Genomic DNA, 26,100 nt, shown 5'->3' on the forward strand with positions numbered 1-26,100 from the left:
CAATACTTAGGTAGTGGAAACATCAAAATAACCTTATGTGTATATGTACCCTAATAGTTTTAGGTTTCAATCTATTACTACAACTACTAAGAAACATAGAATATCATACCCCTTTTGTAGCTAGAGACTTTTTGATTGTGATCTTGTCATTTCCACCTTGCTTGGGTGGGAGGGCCTAAAGTAGGAATCCCTCTAATAGAATCACACCCAATACTCGAGCGAGAGGATCAAAAGAAAACTAGGATAACTACATATTTTTACAAACCCTAATAAGGGTTGAGAAATTTTGTCACGTGGAAAAAAGGGAGAGAATACTCAAACATTCAAGCCAATAAGCAAGGAGGGTGTGATCCCTATCACTCTATTTATAGCTCTTAGATCCATACCCCAATTGCATCTCAAATCCCACCTCGGATGGATACTTATTTGGAAATCCTCCGATTCTGGAATATTCCAATTAGATAACTTTTAACTAATTAATATTCAACCACTTGAATTAATTATTTCACAATCAATTTATAAATAGCTTTTGATTACTTTATTAAACATAATAAAATAATAAACCATTTTTCTCTTTAATTCTATTTTTTAATTTCTCATTTAGGCCATGAGGGAAACCTGAAATGACCATTATTATTATAAGAAATATTGTCAATAGTTAATAACCTTGAACATTCTTTTCGACACCATCCACGTCATCACCCAAGCCATCATCCATCAAAAAAATCATAATACTTCTACACTCATATATTTAGTATTTCTAGTGTGTGTAGATACAACTTATATTTTAGCCACACATAAGCGATGTATGGGGTACTTATATGTATCAACAGATATGAGCCAACGATAGTGACACTTATTTTATATGTAATAAAGATAACACAAACACATAAAAGCTTCTTTCTACAAATAACATGTGTGGGTAAATAGCTAGATTTCTTATAGTTGGAGTATGTACTCAAAAGATTTTATGGATATCTTCTTTTAAAAAAATACGTCCCTCCTGAGTAGGAATATATTTGGTCCCTTCTGCAACAACAATGGTGCAAAATAGATCAACCATATCATAAAAAAAATATCATGAATGCGATAAATGTAGTTGAAATACGAAACGGTCAGAAGAAACATTATCTTTTGAATAGGTCGAATCAACACTAAAAAATTAGAAAAACCATCATAATTTTGTTAGTTGCAAATATTGAGAAATTTTTTATATACAAATCAGAACTTTTCAAGAAATATATCCATTTGGATCCTTCCTCGTATCAAAACATGTAAAAACTAGTAAGGCTCTAATACCAATTATAGGATGTCATGAGATGATTAGCCGGAGCAGAATAATAAAGTCTTGATGCTTAACCAAGCTAATAACTATAAACGGAAAACATAAATAATCCAATATTTCATAGAGATAACAAGTATACAATATGTGGATGAAATAATCTTGGCATGTGAGATATTCCCATCCACTCTCTCTAACTAGATTAACTATATTTAGAGGTACACACAAGCTAATGACCATTGCCCATCTATATACAAGAGAGAGAGAGAAAATAACACTACAAACTATGAAAGACATATTATAACGTAGCTATTAGTCATCACCATAGAGTATTTCATACTTCAACACTTAATTATATAGATACATTATAATACATTCCAAAAGCGACCACCATTCTTATTGAAATTCTTTAGTCTTCCAAAAACCATCACCAACATAAGCAAATATTTCCCATTATTGGTCCACCTTCCTACAAATCCATACCATTCTTCTCTGCAATTTCCGTCTGGTTTAATTTGTCGTTGACAACTGTAGCACATTGATAATCCAACATTTCCATATGCACTATAATCAACAGATAATATAATGACCCATGTTAGAGTTTTCTTAAAATCATAGTTTCGTTGGTCTTTTACAATGAAGTTTTTTTTGATATATATATATATATATATATATATATATATATATATATATATATATATATATATATATATATATATATATATATATATATATAACGCAAGGATTTTTAAACCATTCGGGTGCCTAATGCATGAGGTGACTTGGTCGATAGACGGTCAAAGATCGACAAATATAAAAAGCAATTATGGATGATTTTATGTTTAAATAGAGAAGCTCACCTAACCATCTCGAAAACGATGTTAAGTACATTGAAGTTTAAGGGGTCGATGTCCATCTTTTTACGCTCAAACAAACAAACCAAAATTGTAAATATGCTCAAATAAGTAAGTTTCCCAAATAGAAGATAGTCCACAACACTCTTGTTTTGGTCTCTTATTTGGTTTTTTTCATCATCTTTGACCGGAAGATATGTGGTCAATGGAGGAAGGTACCTATAAATATTTACAATCAAGTATCGCACTTTCAGCTAACAAAAAGAAATAAAACACTAATTATTGGCAGAATGAGTTGCATATGTTTAATTAAATCTTTGGTAAAATTATATTTTATATTTGCAAATAATTTTTAAAACTAAAAGCATAATAAAAGTTGTATTATTTATCTGTATCGTGTACAATATTTTCACTTTACATCACGCGACTAAACTATAATTATATGTTGAATTTGTTATATTACATTTATAAATAAAAAAACTGTAGGATTAGTGGCCAAAAAAATGATTTAGATAGTGGAGAATGAATGTTTTTATCAACCGGAGTAGTCTATTTGGTAGAAACTTTTTCTTTTATATTTGTGGCCCTGGATATTAATCCGGATCTTGGTGATTTTTATTAACATTGTGAAACTAATTTCAAAACAACTAACTAGCCGTTCAAAAAATCTATATATATATATATATATATATATATATATATATATATATATATATATATATATATATATATATATATATATACACGCACATACAAACACACATACACATATATATATATATATATATATATATATGTATATATATATATACAGAGAGAGAGAGAGGGATAGAGAGAAAGAGGGAGAGAGATAATAAACAACATAGTAGAAAATAACTCTAAACAATTAGGAACGTTTTTGATTCCCCGGAAGTATTTTCAGATGATGTACCTAAATTACCACTAGAAAGACATGTAGAGTTCATAATTGACTTACTACCAGGTATGACGCCGATTGCGAAAGCGTCGTATCGTTTAGTACTTACAGAGATGAAAATTTAATGATCCAGCTATAATAGTTATTAAACAAAGGTTTTATCAGACCTAGTTCATCACCCAATGGAGTTCCAGTACTATTTGTAAAGAAGAAATATAGTACGATGAGAATGTGTATTAATTATTCTGAGCTGAACAAGTGTATGATAAAGAACCGATACCTATGACACAGAATAGATGACTTGGTAGATCAACTTCAATGAGCAACTTTCTTCTCTAAAATTGGTTGTAGTTAACCTCTCATCTATTAAAGGTAAAAGAGCAAGATACTGACAAAGACATCATTTAGAACAATATATCGTCTTATGGATTCTTGTTATGTCGTTTGGACTAACAAATGCTCTAACAACATTCATGGATTTGATGCATCAAGTTTTCAAACTCTTTTCTTGATAAATCGGTAATAGTATTCATTGATGACATCTTAATTTACTCAAAGAACAATGAAGATCATGGTAAACACCTTCGAAAGGTATTGGAAGTCTTGAAGAAGGAGAAGCTTTATGCAATGTTCTCCAAGTGTAATTTTTGGATTTGATAGATACAACTTTTTGGTCATGTGGTAAGCTAGAATGTTATAATCCTCAACCCAACAAAGAACAAATCTGTTATGAAATGGGAGATACCACAGAGTCCCACAGATGTACCTTGTTTTCTGGGATTGGCTAGTTATTACTAGAGATTCATCAAATATATTTATTCTATTGCTGCTCCACTTATAGTCTTTACGCAAAAAGTGATTAGATACACTTGGAGCGAAAAGCAAAACTAGCTTTTGGTGAAGTAATGCAATGATTATGTGAAGCACCAATCCTTGTTCTACCGGAAGGAAGTAATGACCTTACAATATTAGGTCATGCTTTTGGAGTTAGATTAGGATGTGTTCTTAGCCAAAGAGACAATTTGATGGCTTATGCCTCAAGACAATTGAAGCTTCACGACCAAAAGTATCCAACACACGATCTAGAGCTTGCAGGTGTGGTTTTCGCCTTGATGACTTGGGGGCACTATATTTATAGAACCAAATGAAAATTGTTCACAAATCATACAATTCTTTAATATATCTTTACTCGGAAAGAATTTAACATGAGGCATAAGCGATTGTTGGAACTACTCAAGGATTATAATTATGAAATACTTTACCATCCTAGTAAAGCAAATATCATAACTGATGCCTTGAGTAGAAAAGTAAAATCAGAGAAAAAAAGATTGAGAGCATTGACTATTGAAGTAATTTAAATGATTATATAAAAGATCAAAGAAGCTCAAATAAGAGCTTTATGAGAAGACACAAATAAATAAGAATGTTCGAGTAAGACTTTAGTTTTCGCACAAGAAAAGAAAGGGTTAAAGGTATTAAAAAAATCGTATTTGGGTGTCAAAGATGAGTGAAATACAGGATCTTCTGATGGAAGAGTCTCATAAAACAAGGTATTCTATACACCCACCAGTACCAAGATGTGTTTGGACCTGAGACTCTATTGCAAGTGGCCAATAATGAAGATCGATGTTGCAACTTACGTCGTTGAAAGCGTAACTTGTTTAAGAGTAAAGAACGATATCAGAAGCCATATGGGGGACTTGGAAAATTTATCAGTACCCAAGGGTAAGTGGGATGACATTACCATTGATTTTATAACTAAGTTGAAAAGACGGTAAAAGACCACGACATGATATGGGTTATTATAAACTGGTTGACAAAGAGTGCGCACTTATTATCTGTACGAGAAACCAGGTATATGGAAAATTTGGAAAAAAAAAACCTACGTGAAAGAGATTGTCAAGATACATGGTGTAGCCTTATCTATTGTATCAAATAGAGATAGTCGACTCATTTCCAGATTCTGGAAGAGTATGCACGAAGAAATGGGTATGAAACTTATTTAAATATTGTCTACCATCCATAAACGAACAGATAGAGTGAAAGAACTATCCAAACATGGGAAGATATGTTGCGGATATGCACTTTAGAATTTGTTGCTAACTGGGATGATCACCTACGACTTGTAGAATTCGCCTACAACAATATTTATCACTCAAGCATCAAGATGTCTCCTTACGAAGCATTGTGCGAGAGATAGTGTCGTATGCCATCTTGTTGGTTACAAGCTAGAGGAAAACACTTTGCGGGTCTTGAAATCTTTCAACGAAGTGCTGATAAAGTGAAAATCATCCAAGAAAGAATGATAATTGCTTAAAGTCGTCAGAAGTGTTATGTAGATGTGAAGCGGTTGGGTATGAACATGTATATGGTTTTATATATATCTACATTGGATTAATTTTCTATATTTTCTGGTAAAGTTTGTTTTGCAATATTATCGTATATGATTATATATCATTAAAAAAATTATCGGCTTGAAAAACGTATATATCTAACCATCTTTCCCAACATGACTCACTCATTTTATATTCGTCAAAGGTAGCGGTACTAAAACTACTGGAAACTAAAGAGGATGTCAAGAGTGAATAAGAGACAAACTTATAATAATATTTAGGAACTTATGTCTTTACGATTTAACTTATGTTGGATATTAATTATGACATCAGTAATAATTTGATATTTTGTAACAATCTTCTTTTTATCAAAATGTTTTATTAAACTATGATTTTCAGCAACAAAATAAGATGAAATCATATCTTAAAGTGTAAAAAAAAGTTATATATGGTTCTAAAAAATTAGAGAATGTCACACTGCGCTTGACCGCAAAAGCTACATATTTAAAATGAGTGATATATATATATATATATATATATATATATATATATATATATATATATATATATATATTAATTTTAATTAATGTCTATTTCTCATTAAACTTAGACATGTGTTTTTTTAGAAATTTTTAAATTATTTTATTCCACTTATCATTTTTGGATTATTAAAAACCACCTAACATCACTTAAATTTTAATTAATGTCAATTTCTCATTAAACTTGACATGTGTTTTTTAGAAAATTTTAAATTAATTTATTCCGCTTATCATTTTTGGATTATTAAAAACCACCTAACATCACTTAATTTTGTTAGTCCATTAACTAATATATATATATATATATATATATATATATATATATATATATATATATATATATATATATATATATTAGTATATTAGTCTATTAAATAATATATATTAGTGTACATAGCAAGATTACATACGTAGAGTTGTCATTTCTATTATTATATTAATTAGATAGTGACCATTATGAATTTATATGAATTAATTTTATTTTTAAAGGTTAATTAAAACAAATTTAACTAAATGGTTAAAGTGGTTTATTAAATGTCACAAATTCAATCGTTGATAAATTTTTTGGAAGAACATGGTCCTTATCGTTTTCAAAACATGTGTGAAAGTAATATTTTTGGTCTTTTTAAGTTGGATGCATGGCCAGAGTTTGTGAGCATAGGTAACATATAAGGACTATTTATGTAATTTTTATATATTTTATGTTTATAATTTTTCAACCTTTAATTTTTATAAATGTCATTTTGACCCTCCTGCCACTTTGAACTTTATAAAATATTACTTTCACCCGTTATTTTTAAAATTTTTTTGTTTATGTTTCGTGCTATAAATAATTTGATTTTATTGAAGAACTTCTGTCTATTTACCAACATACATTTTTTTACTTGCTTATTTTTATATATGTATTGGTATACATTTAATGTAATCAACATTTCCACATGAATTAACAAATTTTGTTTGTTAATTTTACAAAATAAATTGCTTTTTCTTTATGTACGTGTTAGTTTAAAATTAAGTTTGTATACATGTGACCTAATATTTTTGTTTTACATTTTCATACTTAACTTTATATACATTGCTTACGTATGAATCGGGTTTCATTTAATAACTTTCGTTCATTTGAAAAAATCTTTTATATTTTAGTTTTCTACGTTTCAATGTATTTTTTTATGTTTTTATGCTTCATTTACTTATATTTCCTACGTATGAGTGGAGTCACGTATAATAATTTTTGCTCATTGACATAAAAAAAAGAACTATTTTTTATGTGCTTGTATTTATTTATGTATCGTTGCTATAAAATCAAGGTGATCAACATTTTGAGTTGTTTTTTTTATATATGAGTCGATATAAATTCGAATATGTCTACGTTTTGACATAATTATTTTTATGTTTTAATACTTATTTTTATGTGCATGCTAATTTTTTTCGTTAATGTTATAATGGTCAATGTGTCAATAGTTTTATTATTAGTATAGATTTTTTTACCGTTTTTTTCATGATTTTATTGTATTTATTTCCAAAGATTACTTTTAAAATGTTTACTTTTACACATTGATTTTCAGCACAATTATTTAAAACATATCAATAGTTTTCTTTATTAGTATTTTTTAATTATTGACTTATTAATAATCTCCTTTGTATTTATCTCACACATTACATATATATATATATATATATATATATATATATATATATATATATATATATATATATATATATATATATGTGTGTGTGTGAGAGAGAGGATGTTTTTTTTTTCTTTCCAAAGTCTGAAAATTTATACTAGCTAGCTAGTTTACTTGTTGCATGGGGGCATCTATGCACAAAAACCAAAAAGAAGGAAGTATAGTCTTACATCATAAGTACAAAGCCCAACAAGATTGCCGGGGAAATCTTTGAAAGGTCATAAACAGCCTCACCAGCATATCTTGTATTCACAACCTGGAAAAAAGATGCAACCAGCTTCTCATAATCAGTAAGCCCAACCATGACCTCCGTGTTATGCCACTCCATAAAACAAAAGGCCACAAACTGAACTAAAATCAACCCCAAAACGGTCACGGCTAAGTAAAACGATTGCACTGAAGGTAACATTTGACCATAACTAAGCTCCAAGGGGTACTTCAACATATAACTCAATTCAACCCTCTTTGTAATCTTCTGCAGAACTGATATTATTGCCCGAAGCACCACCGGATATAAAGTGCTTCCAAGAAGAATCTGAGGGATTAGGATCAAGAGCAAGCCAGAGTTTTTCTTAAAAATCATCATGTTTTCATTTGTGGGAACGAAACCACAATTTGAAAATGTTGAGACAGTGACGAAAAGGCTAAAAGTGTGTCTACTTAACCCTTTGTTTATGAGTAGTATTTTAGTACCAGTATTAAATGTTAAATAAATGTAAACCATGATAAAACCTATGAAGTGGATTACAAGGATGTAGCACAAGACCACATAGCCCATGCTTCTATTTGCTTCGTACATCAAAAACTTTTGATCAAGAGATGTACATGAAATTGGTTTTAAATCATTTGAGATTACACCCAACTCAATACTACACTCAAGGGAATCAAAGGTGGAACGAGAATTCGAATTAGAACCAACGTTGACAATTTTATGTTTGAACATTCGAAACTGTAGGCCAAGCATAGAAACGAAAACTTCGCCTCCCATGAACATGAGAAACATCAAAACAATGAGTTGGCTGTTTGAAAATATTTCCATGTCAAGTGTTGACATACTTGAAACTGTTACTGCAGAAACGGCTGTGAAGAACAAGTCGATGTTTTTAGGTTTAAACGAAGATGTTTTGAACTCTAGGGTTTTCAAAGCCACAAACCCCACTAAAGAAACGGTGAAAAAATATATAAGTTGAACCCAGAACAGGTTTAGAAAGTCGATGGCTTGAAAAAACGAAGAGGATAAGTTTTTACGTGTGTAACTAGAGCCTGAACGCCTGCATGGAATTTGGAAAAGATATGTTGTTTTTTTAACTAAATGATGAGTAGGGTTTGTCATATTTGCATCAAGTGTGTTAAGGATTGAAAGTGCTTTCACGTTAATTACAGGGTTAAAAAATGGATTATTTATAGACGATATAAGCACTTCCACTTATTAACTTTTGTATTAAAATTTCGTTCTTTTCGCTCTCAATACTGTTTGGAATGGTTAATTATATTATTTTCTTTGCATTTTCAATATAAATATATGTCACTTCGCAAATTGTTAGTGGCAAGCGTCGTATGCATATATTATGAAAACATCACTTTCATATATCTATAATATTTTAAAGCAATATCAATCCTCGAAAGCGAAATAGAGTTTCTTTTTAAAAAGGGCTCTTTTCAAAAATGTTTTTGAGTGGGGCTTTTTGAAATTGGTTTGTAAAAATGGGGTTATGGCCCCACTTCAATCATATATGTATGGGTGTTTAAATTACACAAATGGTCCTTGTATATTTTAGAATTTTCAGTTTTAATATTATGTTCAATTATTTTGAAATTATTTTTATAGACATTATTATTGATATGACAATTTATATATAAAATTTATATACTTATTTATTTTATGTCTATTTCTAATAACATTCATATAACTATTTATTATAGACAATTTTAATAAATTTAATATATTGACGGAAGGTAAAAGAAATTTTTTAGGTATAAATTATTAAGGTCTATATATAAATTTAATAACATATTTATAAAAAAAAGTATTATACATAAATCGGAAATAAAAATATATAAAAGAAGAATATATATATATATATATATATATATATATATATATATATATATATATATATAACTGAAAATAACCCCGTTTTTCCCAAAAAAAAAAAAAAAAAAAAAAAAAAAAAAAACTTACAGAAAATACCGACCGAAATACTCCATCTGAAAATACCATGTGAGATACTAATTTGATATCGGGAACACAAGGGCCTAGAACTCTCGTTAAATACCAAAAAACCATTTGTTGTATATATTTATGATTTTTGGTTCTTGTAGATATATTTCTTCTTCAGTTAACGTTACTATGTAAAAATATTCTCTCTAAGAACATCAAACAAAACAAGGAGTTTTATGTTTCTGAATTTTAGAATTTGCATAAATTCAAATTAAGTTTTATCGGATTAACCCAAATATGGTTTCGTGTTACTCCTACATCAAGTCACGTCAGTGCTACATAACCAAATAGTACATGAAAATATGGTTATAATATAATTAACACATGTTTATACATAACATTATGATTTGTATGTAAAAAAACATTGCATTTATAAAAAAAAATATGGTTTTTAATTGAAAAAAAAAATTATACTGTTTAAAATGGAACAAAAAATCTGATGTCCGATTTGGAACAAAAAATGGAATGCCATGTTATTAAAACTAAACAAATGTGTAAAAAAATGATGATCAAATAGAAACAAAACAATTTGAGTGCCAAAAAAAACTTCATGTTAAAATTAAAAAAAAAAAAAAAAAAAAAAAAAAAGAATTTAGTATTTTTTTAACATTTTTTCAATTTTGACACGTCAGTATATCATGTAATCAAAACGGACGCATCATCATGTCACGTCAGCAAGCAACCGGGTTGACCTATTAAATAGTCAAAATTATAACAGATTGAAAAACACAAGTGTGAAATTTGAGGAAAAAAAACAGTGACAAATTTAAATTTTAGTGTAAACATTGCGATTTTTGTAGTATTTATCGAAAAAATACTATTGGAAATCCATCGGTAATAAGGAAAATGTAATGTCAGGGTTTGAACCTGGGCCTTTATTTTATTTTATTTTCTTATTATTATTTTTTTAAGGGGGGGGGGGGGGGGGGGGGGCTACCACTTAGGTTGTTAGCCTCATCTAAATATATTTTCATATATATATTAATTACACTAGTACAAAAAGTTCCAATGATCACACCATAAAAGTTTGAGCATATTTCGTTAGCCACACACTATTTTTTTAGTTCAAGTGAGACGAAAGGTCGTGTATTTTTATTTCTCAAACGACCACATTAAAACTTAATACCTATAGCAACTAGAAAAGTGTGATTGTATAATAAAAGTGTGGTTAAAGGGTACCAACATTTCTTGTTGTAATCAATGATTCATTTCGTCAAGTGTCGCTATAAACGTTTTCTAGACACACAAACATTTTTTGATTGTAGCTACTTCTCGTACAACTTCCACATGAGTTTATTATTAGTATGGTTGTAGCTATTATTTAGTTACATAAAACATTATTTATTGAGCTTTTTCGTCACATCAATTTAAGAAAAACTTGGCAAAATTGTTGTTTTAATCAAGCATTGTTTCGAATAAGTATGGCCATAAATAATTTGTTGGCACACAATCCTTTTTCTGACTGTGAATGTTGCTTACCCAACTGTCACACGAATTTATTGTTAGTTTGCCTGTGGCTATTATTTAATTACAGAAAATATTTTCTATTTAGTATTTAGTCACATCGATTTAAGAAAAATATGGAAAAAATGTTGGTGTACTCAAGCATTGTGTCAAATAAGTGTGCCATAAACAATATGTAGACACATAAGTGGTTTTCGATTGTGACTATTGCTCATAAAATGATCATGTAAGTTTATTGTTAATATGGTCTTTGCTAATATTAAGTCATAGAAAGATTGTTTATTGAGCTTTTTGTCACACCGAATTATGAAAATGTGGTAAATGTGTTATTATTTTTTGTAATCAAGCATTACGTCAACTAACTGTTTCTATAAACATTTTCTAGACACACATGCATTTTTATGTTGTGACTATTCATGCAACTGACATTTGTTAATGTGGTATATGTTATCATTTAGACACACAAATATTGTTACGTGTGATTGTTCATTATAATATACACATATATATTATATGTAAACTTTGGCTGGTAATTGTGTTGTAGTCCCTTAATGTTCATTCTTTAGGTATGACTGTTGTTGCGACATTAATTTTTGTTACCCTGCATTTGTTTTTTCATTTTCAGCACACATATTGTTCTTCATGTGACTAATGTTTAATATTTAGCGATATGAACTGTTTTTATCTGTAACATATGTCATCATTTAAACACACTAAAACTTTACGAAATGACTAATGATTGTCATATAGAGCTCACTAATCAATTAAAACATAACTGTAAGCATTCTATTGAAACATTAATTAATTTTATATGTGGCTATTATTTAACATTTAGTCTCATTAAATTATTTTTCCTATGACATTTGATATCATGTAGTCGTATGAACAATATATCAAAGTGAATATTGTTTACAGTTAGTTCATGAAAAGTGATTCTCATGCTATCCGAGGAATGAGTGTTTCTGAGGCGCATGTCCACCCGAAGTCGTTTAGTTTCCTGAGAAGATTGTAATTCCAAAGAGAGAATGTCATAGAAATGTAGACAAGTAATATTTTGGATTATTTTGTTTCTCTTATGCAATACATATAAAGGGCAAGATCAACAGTGATGCCATGTAAAAATATTAGGTTGTTGATCTCTAGCATACACTATGTACCTTTGTCTATTTGTATTATCTTGCTCCTAGTGCTATAAATAGGAGTGTAAAACCTTGTATCATGTACACCTTTTATTAATTAAATAATCTCATCTATCATTCTCTTTAAAAAGTTCTCTTTCCATATATGCTTTATTTATATTTGTCATTTTACTGTTGCATTGAATACCAGGTTGTTCTTCAAGGCTTGACTAGATATAATCCATACTTGACTAAAAATCATTAAATACCTCCATTGTATTTTTTTCACTCAAGGTTTAAGTTATTAAAATTTATCCAAGTATATCCTTGTGATATCCTTTGTTCTTTTAATTGGTATCAGAGCTTGAGTGGTTGTCCTCTGAATTTTTAAAATCATATTATTATTGATTGAGAATACCTTGGTTTCATAATCACTTTTGTATCATGATAAAAGTTCTTTTATATACCACTTGTACTCACAACAACATAACAATGTCTACTCTTAATCCAAATCAACCACTATACTCGATGCAAATCGCCAATAGTGTGGTTTCCCCTACGAGAACCCATTACTGGTGGTTAAAGAATACGATCATTGTAAAAAGAGAATGAAGAGATTGTTGAAAACAAAAGATAAAGGTGCTAAAACTTTGGACATCAATCACTAAAGGACCTCACTTTCATGCAAGACAAGTTGTAAGAGATGCTTCTGCTAATCTCATGGGTCAAGAAAAGGTTCATCGTGCACCTCCAACCCTAATGGATGAGAAAAGATGCATGCAGATGACATTGTGTTTTCCGAAAGGGTCATTAGTATCCCTCCATCTCTCCTTGAACAGATCAAACTATGTAAATCTACAAAGAAGATATGGGATACGCTCAAATATCTATTTGAAGTTTTGGAAAATGTCAAAGACAAGAGGTTGACATAAGTAGTAAACGAATATGATACATTCTCTACATCTCCAGGTTAATATGTGCCTTTTGCAGCAAATCGCTACAAAATTCTAGTGAACAACATAAATACACATGGTTCTCTCAAGAGGTTGAATTTCTGCAGCAAATCCCTACAATATTCTAGTGAACAACCAAGGAAAATGTTGGGAAGCATTATGTTCTTTCTTCAAAGCAATGGTTCTCTTAAGAAGTAGAATTTATTTTAACTTTTTGATGAAATTCAAGGACATGAGACAAATGTTGCTCAAACTTTAAGGGGACTCTTTGGTGGGCCACTAGCTCTTGTCAGCATTATTAATCTACCTCCTTAGAATTATGCTTTCTTAGATCCATTCACTTCAACCTCTTCGGTTCCAATTTTCGAATAGAAATACGATCTAGAAGCTAGAGATAGAGTCCGCTTTGTCAACCATGAAGTATAATAGGCATCCCTGGGAAAACAATCAGAAGCCTTTTCTGAATAGGTTTCAATCAAACAGTCAACCCTCATACCATGCTCTTCACCAAACCAATTCATAGTCCTTTTCAAAACCAACTGAAAAACCTTCATCATATCGACCAAGCCCTTCGAACAATCCACCTTTGGTTTCCTATTAGACCCCTCCTGCCAAAAAACCCAAGATTGTTTGTCACAAATACAGGCTCGAAAATCACATTGCAAGGGATTTCTAAGTGTATCCTCCTATCAAACTGAAGGTTAAGGATTCAACTTATTAAGCAAGAAGGGCTAAAGATGTATTTGAGTATGAGAAGGCATTCGTTGTCACTATCTCATAAAATTTCGATGGTTTCTAGTCATCGAGTGATGAAAAGGATTTTGATAATGTCGAAATAAGCTATTGCCACATGGTTACATATGACCGTCCAGGTCAAAGCATCATCCAATAGGTACGACACATGATCTATGAAAACAACATTGATATCAATGTTTGTGAACCCTATTTGACTCAAACTCAATACAGTATGATAGTTGTCCTAAAGGCTTATTTGAATTCCACATATGATAGAGAGAAGATGAATAATGGATTAATCAAACTTAGATTACACCTTTAAAGATAGCAAGCTTAAGAAATACTCCTTAGAGAATGAACTTGTAATAGCTAAGGACAATGTATTATCTTAAGTGATAAATGTGCACTTTCAATTACTGAAAGAACATTTATAATATGTTTCTTAATAATCTCATACATAAATTGCATAATTTGATTGACATAACTGAGTCCCATAAACATATGACTCATAACTTCCGTCTTCCTTTGTCCAAATCCCCTGGTCTTTGAACCGAGATTCCAAAATCAATTTCTACTCCTTTAAAGGACCTTTAGAAATTTACGCACATGGGTGACATTCCAAATCACAATTATTGGGACACCTGTGACGCTCGTAGATTCGGGCTAATTAATTTAGAGACAATAAGCATCAAAAATAAGTTTTTGATGGAAGATTCTTGATAAGGATTAATCTTAAGTAATTTATATTATATGTTACAAGGGTTTCGTACATATAAAGAACGCCAAAATCCGTGTTATAACGAAGAATTTATGGCCCGTCGAAGTTTTACAGCAAAACTGGCATGACACTTGGAGACGTAAATAGTGAATTTAGGATAGAAGACTTTTTTTTTGTCTTAGTTATCTAAACAAAATTTGTAGAATATGTTAAACTGAGAGCATCCATAAAAAGAACGCCCAAATTTGACTTCGTATGAGGAACTTATGAATTTTATAAGATTTGGCATAGCAGTGCACGACCCAAAACTCGAATTTTAGATCGAGCGGTTTTTGGCCTACGTGACCCAGATGAGAGTTGAATATCTCATTAATATGAACTCAACAATAAAAAGACAGAAGAAAACGGAGTCCGTATGAAGGAGTTATAAATTTTTCGCGGTCATTTAACAAGATATCTCCTCCTATTGTTAAATTTAAAATCGGTCGAGAACTAGCCGACGACATCAAAATGAAAGTTATAGATCTTATTTTTACCTACACGTGGATATAAATAGCATAAAAAATGGAGCTCGTATGCGAAAGTTACGGATTTTAGAAGTCGGAAGTGTGCTGTACGAAAATGGGTGACGTGGCACAATCTTGCCCATTGTTTTCTCCCCAAGTCTTGCCACCAGATGGTGACATGTGGCACCAAGTTCAACTATATTTCACCCTATAAATAGAACCTCTCCCACCCTCATTTTCTTCACACCTTTCCCATTCTTTCTTCTCTCTACACTCTCTTTAAACAACCCAAAACTCCCCTAGCACTAGAAGAAAGCCCCGGAGCGCTCGATGGCTCCGAGAAGAAGAGCTTTCGACTAGGAAGTTCTACCCCTGCAGAGCCCGACTTCTAGCCAAACTCCCTTGTAGGTAAGATACGCCTACGCTATTTTAAATATAGTTTTTATGTAAATATAGCAATGTTATTAGGACCTTATAATAAATATTTGGGCTATTATTATGAGTTATATAAGTGTCGTTATAATATCTTTTTAACCACTCACGGCACGGGGAATCTGGTTTGGAGGGCCGCTTGGGTTGCTGGATTTCAGAAGTGCTTTATGCCAAGATGATCCTGCCCTCCGGTGTTCCATGTCTGGCCCTGTCTGTACATAGTGGGTGAAGAGTATTATTTAACGCTTATATAGTAGTAATAATAGCTAGAATATTAATTAGTTTCGTCGAACCTTAGACTAAACTCTAGTGGTAATGATATTAGGTTTTGTCAAGGGAAATTTTTTTTTAAGAGTAACGAAGCGTTGTCCGAGTACCGAGTCACCACCTTATCAGGTGAGTGCATAGTTACTTTCATCTTACACATAAATATGAAGTATTTTATATAAATTACGTACTATGTGTGCATATAACCTGTATACTTGCTATATATGCTGGATGAACGATTTTATACATGTTTTAAATGATTTAAACTGTATACGTATTTTATATCTACAAATATGATGGGTATAACATGGGTAGATGAAGGATGAGAGATAAAAGATGATATGAGTGAACATTGGCATCTATGGACTTAGTGCCTATTGAAGAAACGTTGGTAGCTATGGACTTAGTACCTGATGGATAAACGTTGCTAGCTATGGAGTTAGTACCTGATAGATAAATGTTGGTAGCTATGGACTTAGTACCTATTATATAAACATTGGTAGCTATGGATTTAGTACTTAGTGAATGAACTTTAGCAGCTATGGATTTAGTGCTTTACAAATGAGCATTGGCAGCTATCGACTTAGTTCCTTTCTTATAAACCCTCGAAGCAAGGGACTTCGGAATGAACAAATGCAAGATAAATGACTCTTAGGGTAGACCCTTAAGATTGAGGAAGATAATGCGGATGGGTAATTGGGTTGATTGTTTGTTGTTTAAACATAATAATTATATTATTGTGGGTTGAAACCCCTATGTACTCACCAGGTTTCCCAACCTAACCCACTCAAGCTTATTTGTATCACAGGTGTCGATACGAAGCTAATTTACACTGAGAAATTTAAAAGAGATGTAGATCACTAGTGTAAATAAATGTATGCTCTATTTATGCTTATGTTTCTGTATTGACGATGACATCCCAATGTTTTGAAAATGAATAAAAATAAATTTATTCGGAAATGCTTTGATAACATATTTATTATGTTTTCGGGGAACAAATTCCGCAACATTTTATCAAAAGTGGTACTCTGATTTTATAAAGCATAAACAAAATCGGTCTTTTTTTGCGGTGAAAATGGGGATGTCACAGTTGGTATCAGAACATTAGTTTAAGTGAACTAGGAATACAGATTTATTTCTAGACTTAAACTTAGAATGCTAAACAATATTTGTGAGGAGTGTGTCTAATAAAATTTAGGTAATGCACCTGAATAGACAAAAGCACTAGCTAATTTAGGGAAAATGCCTAACATGCTTTTATGTGCTAAATGATTTATGATATGCATTGTATGATCGGATCTATGGTCTGTTGCCGACCGGATCCAGAAACTTTATGTTTTCATATTTCTAAACGTTTAATTACGGTATTAGAACTGACATATAACTTTTTGGAGAAATAGGGAGATTTACACGTCGATCGTAAATAAAATCTTTCCTATCTTTATTCTCCTCATTGCACATAGAACGTCTAATTTGTTATATAGATCGAAATGGAAAGAACCTGAAGCGGAGTCGAGAACACGAATGGGAATAGAAATCAACAACCCCCAGTGATTGAGCAAATACCTGTTGTGGTAGCCACACCCGAGCCAATCATAATGGTTAGAGTACAAGCCATGATACGGGCGATGATGGCTAAGCAAAAAGAAGAGATGAGACAAATGTTGCAAGAAAATAGGGACGAACCTACCATGCCAATTGAGTAACCTGAGCTGATCCCCGAGCAATCGGAAAAAGGAAACTACTCCCGTACTGTGTGTCAAGCTGGAACCCAAGGGGTAAGGGTGAATGGCCCAGAGACGGGAAATGACAAGGATGGGCGAATGTATAAGAACTTCTTGGGTGCAAGCCACTAAGTCTTTCCGGAAGCCTGAAGCCGATTGAGATTATGGACTAGATCGCCGAAGATAGTGTTTGAGATCTGTGAATGTGGCGACAAGCAAAACACCGTCTTTGCAATCAGACAACTAGAGTCCGGAGTGTTAAGTTGGTGGAAGTTGTTGGCAGATACAATGCCACGAAGAGAAGCCATACGAATGTCTTGGGAAGCAGTCACATAGCAGTTAGAAATGCAGTACTGCTCAGAGATAGATCTAATAGACCTAAACAACGAGTTTCAGAATGTGAAGAAAGGGAAGATGGGTGTTGATGAGTATGACACTGCATTCACCGAGAGGATGAAGCTATTTCCCTACTTAGTGCCTACCGAACTCTCCAAGATAGATAGGTTTGCTAACAGACTGCCCACAGACTTTGGCCCAGCAGTCATAATGGCAACTACTTTGACAATAGTCGTTATGGCAGCCATGAATGTTGAGACCCAAATAAAAGAAAAGGGTCTGGAGAAGGCTGAAGTTGGCGATAAGAGGAAGTTTGAAGGATGAAGAATCGTTATTCAAGTAAATGCAAATCGAATCAGAGTGAAAACAATATGAAAGAACATGAGATGAAAATATGATCTTATTTCAGCTCTATTATACTTTCACAGTTTTACAGAGAGTACAAAAGACAAGTTTCTGTAAAGACTTCTTGTATAAATCTAAGTAAAGTTCCTATTTATAGGGAACAGGAATTGAAAGTATACAAAAAATACTAAGACATTACATTTAAGATTCATACAAACAAACGCCTTAGTAAATACATTACAAGTACACAAAGGGTATGATCTTCGACTCATTACAAAATGTCTTCGTCCCTAACAATCTCCCCCTTTGGAATGAAGTCTAATTCTCAGGTTGTGAGAATCTGGATGGCATACATCATCACCCTTCGAACTTCCGTGTACCAGGAAATAATCTTCTTCAGCTCCTTCTTATCTCCTTTGTTGTTCTTCTTGCAATTATTCATACGAACAATGAAGTTCATATATTGAGACATTGTATATCTTTGAAGTTCAGTGACTTGGAACAAAAATCTCTTCAACTTTCCAGCCTTATCTTTACCAGCAAAAACCAAACCGAAAGGCTTCAAACATATTTCCCCATCAACATATTTCTTCAATTCTTGCTGAGACTTGGATGGCTCCATGGGTACGTTGACCTCAAGTCCTTTCATTGTTACTAGCTCCACATCAATATGTGCTAAACACTCGTAATAATTCTCTAAGAAAATCTTGATGCGAGCCACTCCCAATCAAAAAACATCAGGTTCTGTTTCTCAAAGGTATGAGGAATATTTATCTTTTAGGAGAAGAGCCATTTGAATAAGGTCATACAGATTCATTAGAGGAAAATCTGCGAATGTGAAATCACAAGTCTGACCATTAGCCCTTGCAACAATGACCCTTACATTCTGCATCATGTCTTCAAATAAAATGTCCACCTTGATGCTTATAACCTTCTTGATTTTTATTAGTGACCAGATTTCTTCAGGAACCTTCGTAACAACTGCATGAAAAAGAAAGCTTCATGTAGTTATATTCAACTTCGCTCTTGAATTTATCAGACACTTGTAATTGAGGCATGAGGAACATCATCTCAATAATTGGAAAATTCAGCTGGCTCATATCTGCATTCGATACCATGTAACTCTGTTTCGGTTTCTTCTCAAATGCATACATGTGGTTGTAAGCGACCTTCGCTTCTATCATTTTGTGGTCATAAATTTTGGCAGGATCTCCTTTGTTCAAACCTGGAGGATCACTTGCCCTTTGTCTCATTATGCTTTGAACTACCCTTAGCTTTTCCATCTCTGCTTTCTTCTCTTCTTTATATTTTTCAACAACAGTTGTCTTGCCTTTGTCTGTTGATTTATTTATAGTATCCTTTGTTTTCAAAGCTTCATCTTGACTAGTAGATGACCCAATAACAATCCCTTTCGAAATCGGCTTTGTGATTCGCATGGACGTTACAACAGTTGAAGTAACTGGTCTAGCACTCAAAATTGTAGGCTTAGTCAATGGAATTTTCAAAGGAAAAAACTTTACCCACAACCTTAGCTTCTCCCTGTGAAGCATATAACCTACAGACTTCGTATGAGATCCTTCTCCAAATCTCCTTTGTCCCCCTTGCACCCCTGTTCGAACAGGTGGGGCACCAGTTTGAAGAAGATTCGAAATAGTTGACAATGGAGCTAGTTGTTTATGAAGAGTAGCTTCGAACTGTGTAAACTTTTGGGAAAGAAACTCAGGAGTAATTATTGAAGATGTATCAGGCTTTAGCACCGATTCCTTCAAGTCTATAAGCATCGAGATGACCTCCCCAAATTGTTGATTGTCAGTTGTAGAAAGTTGAGTAATTTGAGGACTCATGCTTTCATACAACGTAACATACTCCGTGACAGCATCACAAATTATATTGAATTTCTTATGCAAATTATATTGAATTTCTGAACAACTGTTACTTCACGAACCATGTCATCATGAAGCTCTTGAAGCTTCAAATTTATATCTTCTCGCACCTTCTTCAGATCCATTACGAACAAAGTATTTTGAACATTCGTTAATTCTTTCACAGCACCCACATATTTGGAATTAAAAGAATTTATCCTCAACTCTTTTGTATGTTCAGCATGATCTATCCTCTCCAGTATTCTCAACACTAAATCTTTAAGCATGCCAGACATCTTGCTCACCATTCGTGCCTCACAAGCCTTCAGTAGTCCATCAATTTCGAAACTGGACACTGAACTTCCTCCCCCATGTCTGCTTGAGACTGAATAATTGAATTCAGCTTTTTATTCAGTATTTTGAATTGTTTGATAGACATGAGCATATGATCAGGGAAATCCTCCTCTTCTTCATCAAAGACCAAATCTTCAAAAGTACCGCCAAAGCTTCCTTCTTCAATTTCAGATTCATCATTTGGTTTTGGTGGATCAGTGGATTGAGAGGAGAAAATGGATGTAAAGGGTTGGTCTATCATGTTTTGAAAGTTTGGTGAATTTGTGGTTGAAGTAGTAAGGATTATAAATGGAGGTAAAGAAACATAGGTACTTGTAATAGGTTCAATATAAACAATAATTGGAGTACCTTGTAGAGGTTGAGTAGTTTCCTTCATGAAATCTCCTTCACCCATGATGACATTTGCACCCGTATCAGATATGTTTGCAGTGATGTCTGAAGTTCGTACCTCCTCTTGAGATGATTTGGTAGACAAAATTTCAGGTGGTATGGCAACAGTCTTCTCAGGAGAAGTAGGTTGTATTATATGTTCAGGTTCGGGTGTTTCAGGCACTTGTTCTTCTTCAGATGATTCCGTTGGAATTAGTAATTGCCTCTTCTTTGTCTTCTTCTTCTTCTTCGAAATCATCTTGGCCATTTCCTCACCCCTTCGTTTCTTTCAGTGAGGAGAAACTGGAGCTGGGACTTCACGCATAAGTACTCCTTGGTGAGTAAGATGAGGCTTGTGAACCACATTCGAAGTAGGAGAACCACCATCCTTCAGTTTTAATCTGCGAAGAACTCCATATTTCAAAGGAATGGTAACTGAAGTTGGTTCTGTAACAACAGGTTCAACAGATTGTATTACCAATTATGAAACTAACTCATCAGCATTCGTCTTTGGAGACTTTGATGTCTTCGTTTCTTTAACAGTTGCCTCAGGAATGATGATCTCAGTCTTCTTTGAAGTCCTAGACTTCTTCAAAGGACATGCACCTTCTTTCGTTAACAATTTCTGAATTTCAACTTTGGGATCAATTGTTGACATGTAATCAATAAGTATAGCATTGGTTGGATCAACTTTCTTTAACATGGCATATGGGATTCTTGCAACATGTGAGAAGATTTCTTGATCATCAGATACTTCCTTTGGAAAATTATACTTCAAAAAATATGTTGTTTCCTCCTCAGCATCCACCAGAATTCCCTCTTTATCATAGAAATATTTGAGAATTAGACTCCAGTAACGTGCACATGAAATCCCTTGTACGACATTTGTATTCTCTACACTCTTTTGAAATTCTTTCCTTAGATGTTTAGAGTAATCCACTGGGATATCATAATAGATACCTACAACCATTGCGTATACTTCCATTCTTCCTTTATGTAGCCCAACACTTCGACCTGTTAAGCACCGAAGAAAAATTCCAAACAAGAAATTCCAGATCGTCGGAAGACTAGTTTTTTTAAAATCATTGGTCTTTGTGAGTGGGGGTTGATGACCCATCTCATTAAACATATAGTTCACTTGATTAGTTGAAAAAGTAGTAAACGGTTGTGAGTTCAGAATATCCAAGATTTGACAGAACATCTTCTTCGTTAATCTTACCTTCTTATCATTCACGAAGTTAAAGGTGATGACATATAGGGCTTTAGAATAAGTTGCAGTAGAACCTACTTGTGAAAGCCAGGACAAAGGTACTGCAAAAGAATTGAACATAGATGTCGAAAGAACATAACTCTTCAAAGCAACCACTAACATCTTTAATCCTTCAGGGTAAACAGATTCATCGGCTTCCATTTGATAGTTTGTCCCCTGAATCTTCATTATCGGTTGTGAAGTAACATCATCAGTGGTTTGTGATGGTGCACCAACATTGGTTTGATCAGCCATGACTAGGGTTGTAAAATCGTATGAAGAACAATTGAATTTTTTCAGAGAGAATTTGGGAATTTTTCTTCTGAAAGCGTAAAATGATAACAAACCCTTGAAATCCTTTTTATATGTAACCCTGAGATTTGAATTTGAAGCGGAATGTGCATTTAATGAATCCGACGTGGCATCTTGAAACTCACACCACTATTCCGATAAAGTAGTCATGCGTGAAAAAGTAACTGTCACTTCTCTCTGAAATCCAGATAGAATACAAGACGTCACTTCTCACAGCCTGTTGATTTCCCCTAATGTAATATGAACCATCAGCAACCTTCAGATGGAGGTTAGGCTCTTTCACTTTTGGTATTTAAACCGAAGTCATGTGCCAGACTGTCGAAATCATCAGCCTGAGTTGGTACTACTCAGAACCTCAAGGATTTCGTAGGTGCAGTGTACCAAAGAGAAAGATAAGAAGCAAATAAAGAAAAGCTTTAGATTTGTGATGTCAAAATTATTTCGACACAAAAGCAGTTAAACCCCGGGCAAAGGTTACTTCGTTAATTATTAAGAGAGATAATCAATTGCTTGTGTGGTTTCCCATAAATTACAATCGAAAACTTATTGAGAAGTTTTGAAGGACTTCTTTTTCAAGGCTTCATGGGTGGATACACGACTTCGTTACATATCATCCCAAACATAAGGTGAGAAATTGTAACATAAATCACTTGTTTGACCAGTGTAGCCTGTGACAAGTATGATTTGAATTAAATTGAAAAATGACATAAAAATCAAATGAAACTCACACAAAAATCATATTCATGAAAAAATTTGTGCTGGATCCTGGTGGGTAACAAACATCGTGGGTTTCGATAATTTGATCAATATCACTCATACGAAATGAATATGATTTGGAGTTTCGAATCTCGGTGCAGAAACAAGAGTTTCGTTAAAAACTGGAACAAAGTTCCCCGTCAATTCCTTAAAATCTAGAGAATTGGGTTTCACTTTCATCACGGTCTCATGATGTCAGATCATTAACACAGAATTTTGATATGTCTAAGTCTCGATGGGTTTGATCGAAGACCTCTTGGACATATGTCTTTGTGTGTGATCGTGTAAGAATGTTTAGATGAAAAATATTGGTTTAAGAATTCATGTGTACCTTTGTTATGATGGACAAAAAAGTAAACTCTTAACTCATATGAGAAGAGTCAGGTAGCTCATTTGACTAATATGAATATAAGCCTGTCTTGGGAAGAAATTTTCGTATGAAATATTTCATTAAGGCTTTCGTTAAAGACACATAGATGCATTCGAGGCTTTGGTCAACATGCTGCAACATGCTTCTAGGGACTACTTAACTAGTTCAAGAGTTTCAAAAGAATTACCTGACCCTAGAACTGCAAGGATTAACCATTGGGATTCGTCTTTGGTACCTGAAACAAAACATGAAAACAAAACAAAATATTTTTGTGATTTTTTATTTTTCGAAAATAAAAGAAAAACAAATAAAAATCTTTTTGTTGTTTTTGTGTTTTTCGAAAAGAAATGAGAAAACAAACGAAATAAAAATCTTTTTTTTTGTTTTTGAGTTTTTCAAAAATAAAAATTACTTAACGGAAGCATTTGAAATGTACCGGACACACGAATTTTACAGTTTTGAATTTACAAAGACAAAGGGTAACGAAGAGTTGACTATGAATAGTAACCGTTGAATTTGACAACTGTCCCCTGGTATCGCTAATCTTTCAAAATTGAACCCCCTTCGATCATTCCAAGACCACCTAAAATTCTTACAAACGATTTTTCATCTAATGGTTTTGTGAAAATATCAGCCAACTGAACAGTAGTTTTCACAAAATGCACTTCAGTATTACCATCTTCTACATGATATTTTATGAAATGGTAATGGAGAGCAATATGCTTAGTCTTCGAATGCTACACTGGATTATGACAAATACGAATTGCACTTTGAGAATCACAATATAATGGAATTCTTTTCATGTTAATTTCATAATCACGCACTTGACTTTGAATCCAAATTATTTGTGATGTACAAGTAGCATCAGCGACATATTCAGCTTCAGCAGTCGAAATTGATACACATGTTTGATTCTTTGATTGCCAGCTCACCAATTTCACATCCAGTAATTGACATCCTCCACTCGTGCTTTTGCGATCAAGATTGCAACCTCCTAAGTCAGCATCTGAGAAAGCTTGAATAAAGAAACCAGTTTTCGAAGGATACCACAATCCTAACAAAATTGAGCCTTTGAGATAACGAAAAATATTCTTGACTGCAGTAAGATGTGGTTCTCGAGGATTTTACTGGTACCTAGCACAATTACACACAAAAAACATGATATCAAGTCTACTTGCAGTGAGATAAAGTAATGAACCTATCATGCTTTGATAAAGCGTTAAGTCAACTGTTGGTTTGTCTAACGAAGGTGCCAGCCTTGTTCCAGTTGCCATCAGTACTCGTAATTTTGTGCTATTCGTCAGTCCAAACTTTTCAAGCAAATTCTTCGTATATTTTTCTTGGTTGATAAAATTTCTTCTCTGTTTTGACGAATATTTAGACCAAGAAAATTATTAATTTTTCCCATCATGCTCATTACAAATTTGGTTTTCATCTGATTGTCAAATTCTTTAGATAAAGCAGGGTGAGTAGAACCAAAAATTATATCGTCGACATAAATTTGAACAAGCATAAGATGATTCCCAACTTTCTTTCGAAATAACGCGAGGTCAAGTGATCCTTGTTTAAATTTCGATTGTTTTATGAAAGAGGTAAGAGTTGCATACCAGACTCTTGGTGCTTGTTTTAACCCATAAATTGTCTTATCTAAAATATAACAATAATCAGGATGATCTTTATTGGAAAAACCTAGGGGTTGTTCAAAATAAACTGTTTCTTCGAGCTCTCCATTCAAAAATGCACACTTCACATCCATTTGATAAACATCGAAATCTTTGTGAGCTACACAAGCCAGAAATATACGAACAACCTCGAGTCTTGCGACAGGGGCGAAAGTATCTTTATAGTCTATTCCCTCTTGTTGTGAGTAACCTTTTACAACAAGTCTGGCTTTGTTTCGAATAATGTTTCCATCTTTGTCAGTTTTATTTTTGAAAATCCATTTTAACCCAACAATCAAAATATTATCAGGTTTAGGAATTGATCTCCAAACCTTATTTCGTTCAAACTCAGCCAATTCATATTGCATTGCAACAACACAATCATAGTGTTCCATTGCATCCTTAATTGTATTTGGTTTAATTTTCGAAATGAAAACATTGAAAATGCAAAGTTCTTGATGAGTATTTAATACCTCATTCTTTGCACGAAGTTGAGGTCTCATTAAAACTCCATCTTGTGGATTTCCAAGTACTTGTTCTTTCGGATGATCTTTTGTCCATTTTTCGACTGGTGGATAAGCTGGATCAAAATCCAAATGTGCATCATCGTATAAATCTTCAGTTTCTGATCCTGCAACAGAAATATTATCATTAATTTCATGAAATTCATCATTTAGATCAAGACTTATTGTATCACTGTTATTTAGATTCTGTTGCTCCCCCTCAACTAGATGTT

At 32.8% G+C, this 26,100-nt stretch overlaps 1 protein-coding gene across 1 annotated transcript; it reads right to left on the reverse strand.

Moving 5' to 3' along the window:
• Positions 1 to 1,367: 1,367 nt before the first annotated feature.
• On the reverse strand, positions 1,368 to 8,973 carry LOC145062486 (putative cation transporter HKT1;4). The gene is made up of 3 exons (XM_079010086.1): positions 7,783 to 8,973; positions 2,143 to 2,355; positions 1,368 to 1,846 (listed from the first exon to the last, which is right to left on the reverse strand). The coding sequence occupies exons 1-3, from the start codon at positions 8,943 to 8,945 to the stop codon at positions 1,648 to 1,650; spliced, it is 1,575 nt and encodes a 524-aa protein (XP_078866212.1). The 5' UTR covers positions 8,946 to 8,973; the 3' UTR covers positions 1,368 to 1,647.
• Between the last annotated feature and the right edge of the window lie 17,127 nt (positions 8,974 to 26,100).

Source organism: Lactuca serriola, chromosome 7, assembly GCF_051521515.1.
Source record: "Lactuca serriola cultivar US96UC23 chromosome 7, Lser_US96UC23_V15, whole genome shotgun sequence".
Classification (NCBI taxonomy): Eukaryota; Viridiplantae; Streptophyta; class Magnoliopsida; order Asterales; family Asteraceae; genus Lactuca; species Lactuca serriola.

Coding starts and splice junctions, on each gene's coding strand:
- LOC145062486 (XM_079010086.1), bottom strand. CDS start 8,945: ATGACAAACCCTACTCATCATTTAGTTAAAAAAACAACATATCTTTTC. Junction 2,356..7,782: donor TTGGGCTTTGTACTTATGAT/GTAAGACTATAC, acceptor AAATATTTATAG/GTACCTTCCTCCATTGACCA. Junction 1,847..2,142: donor ATCGTTTTCGAGATGGTTAG/GTGAGCTTCTCT, acceptor TGTTGATTATAG/TGCATATGGAAATGTTGGAT.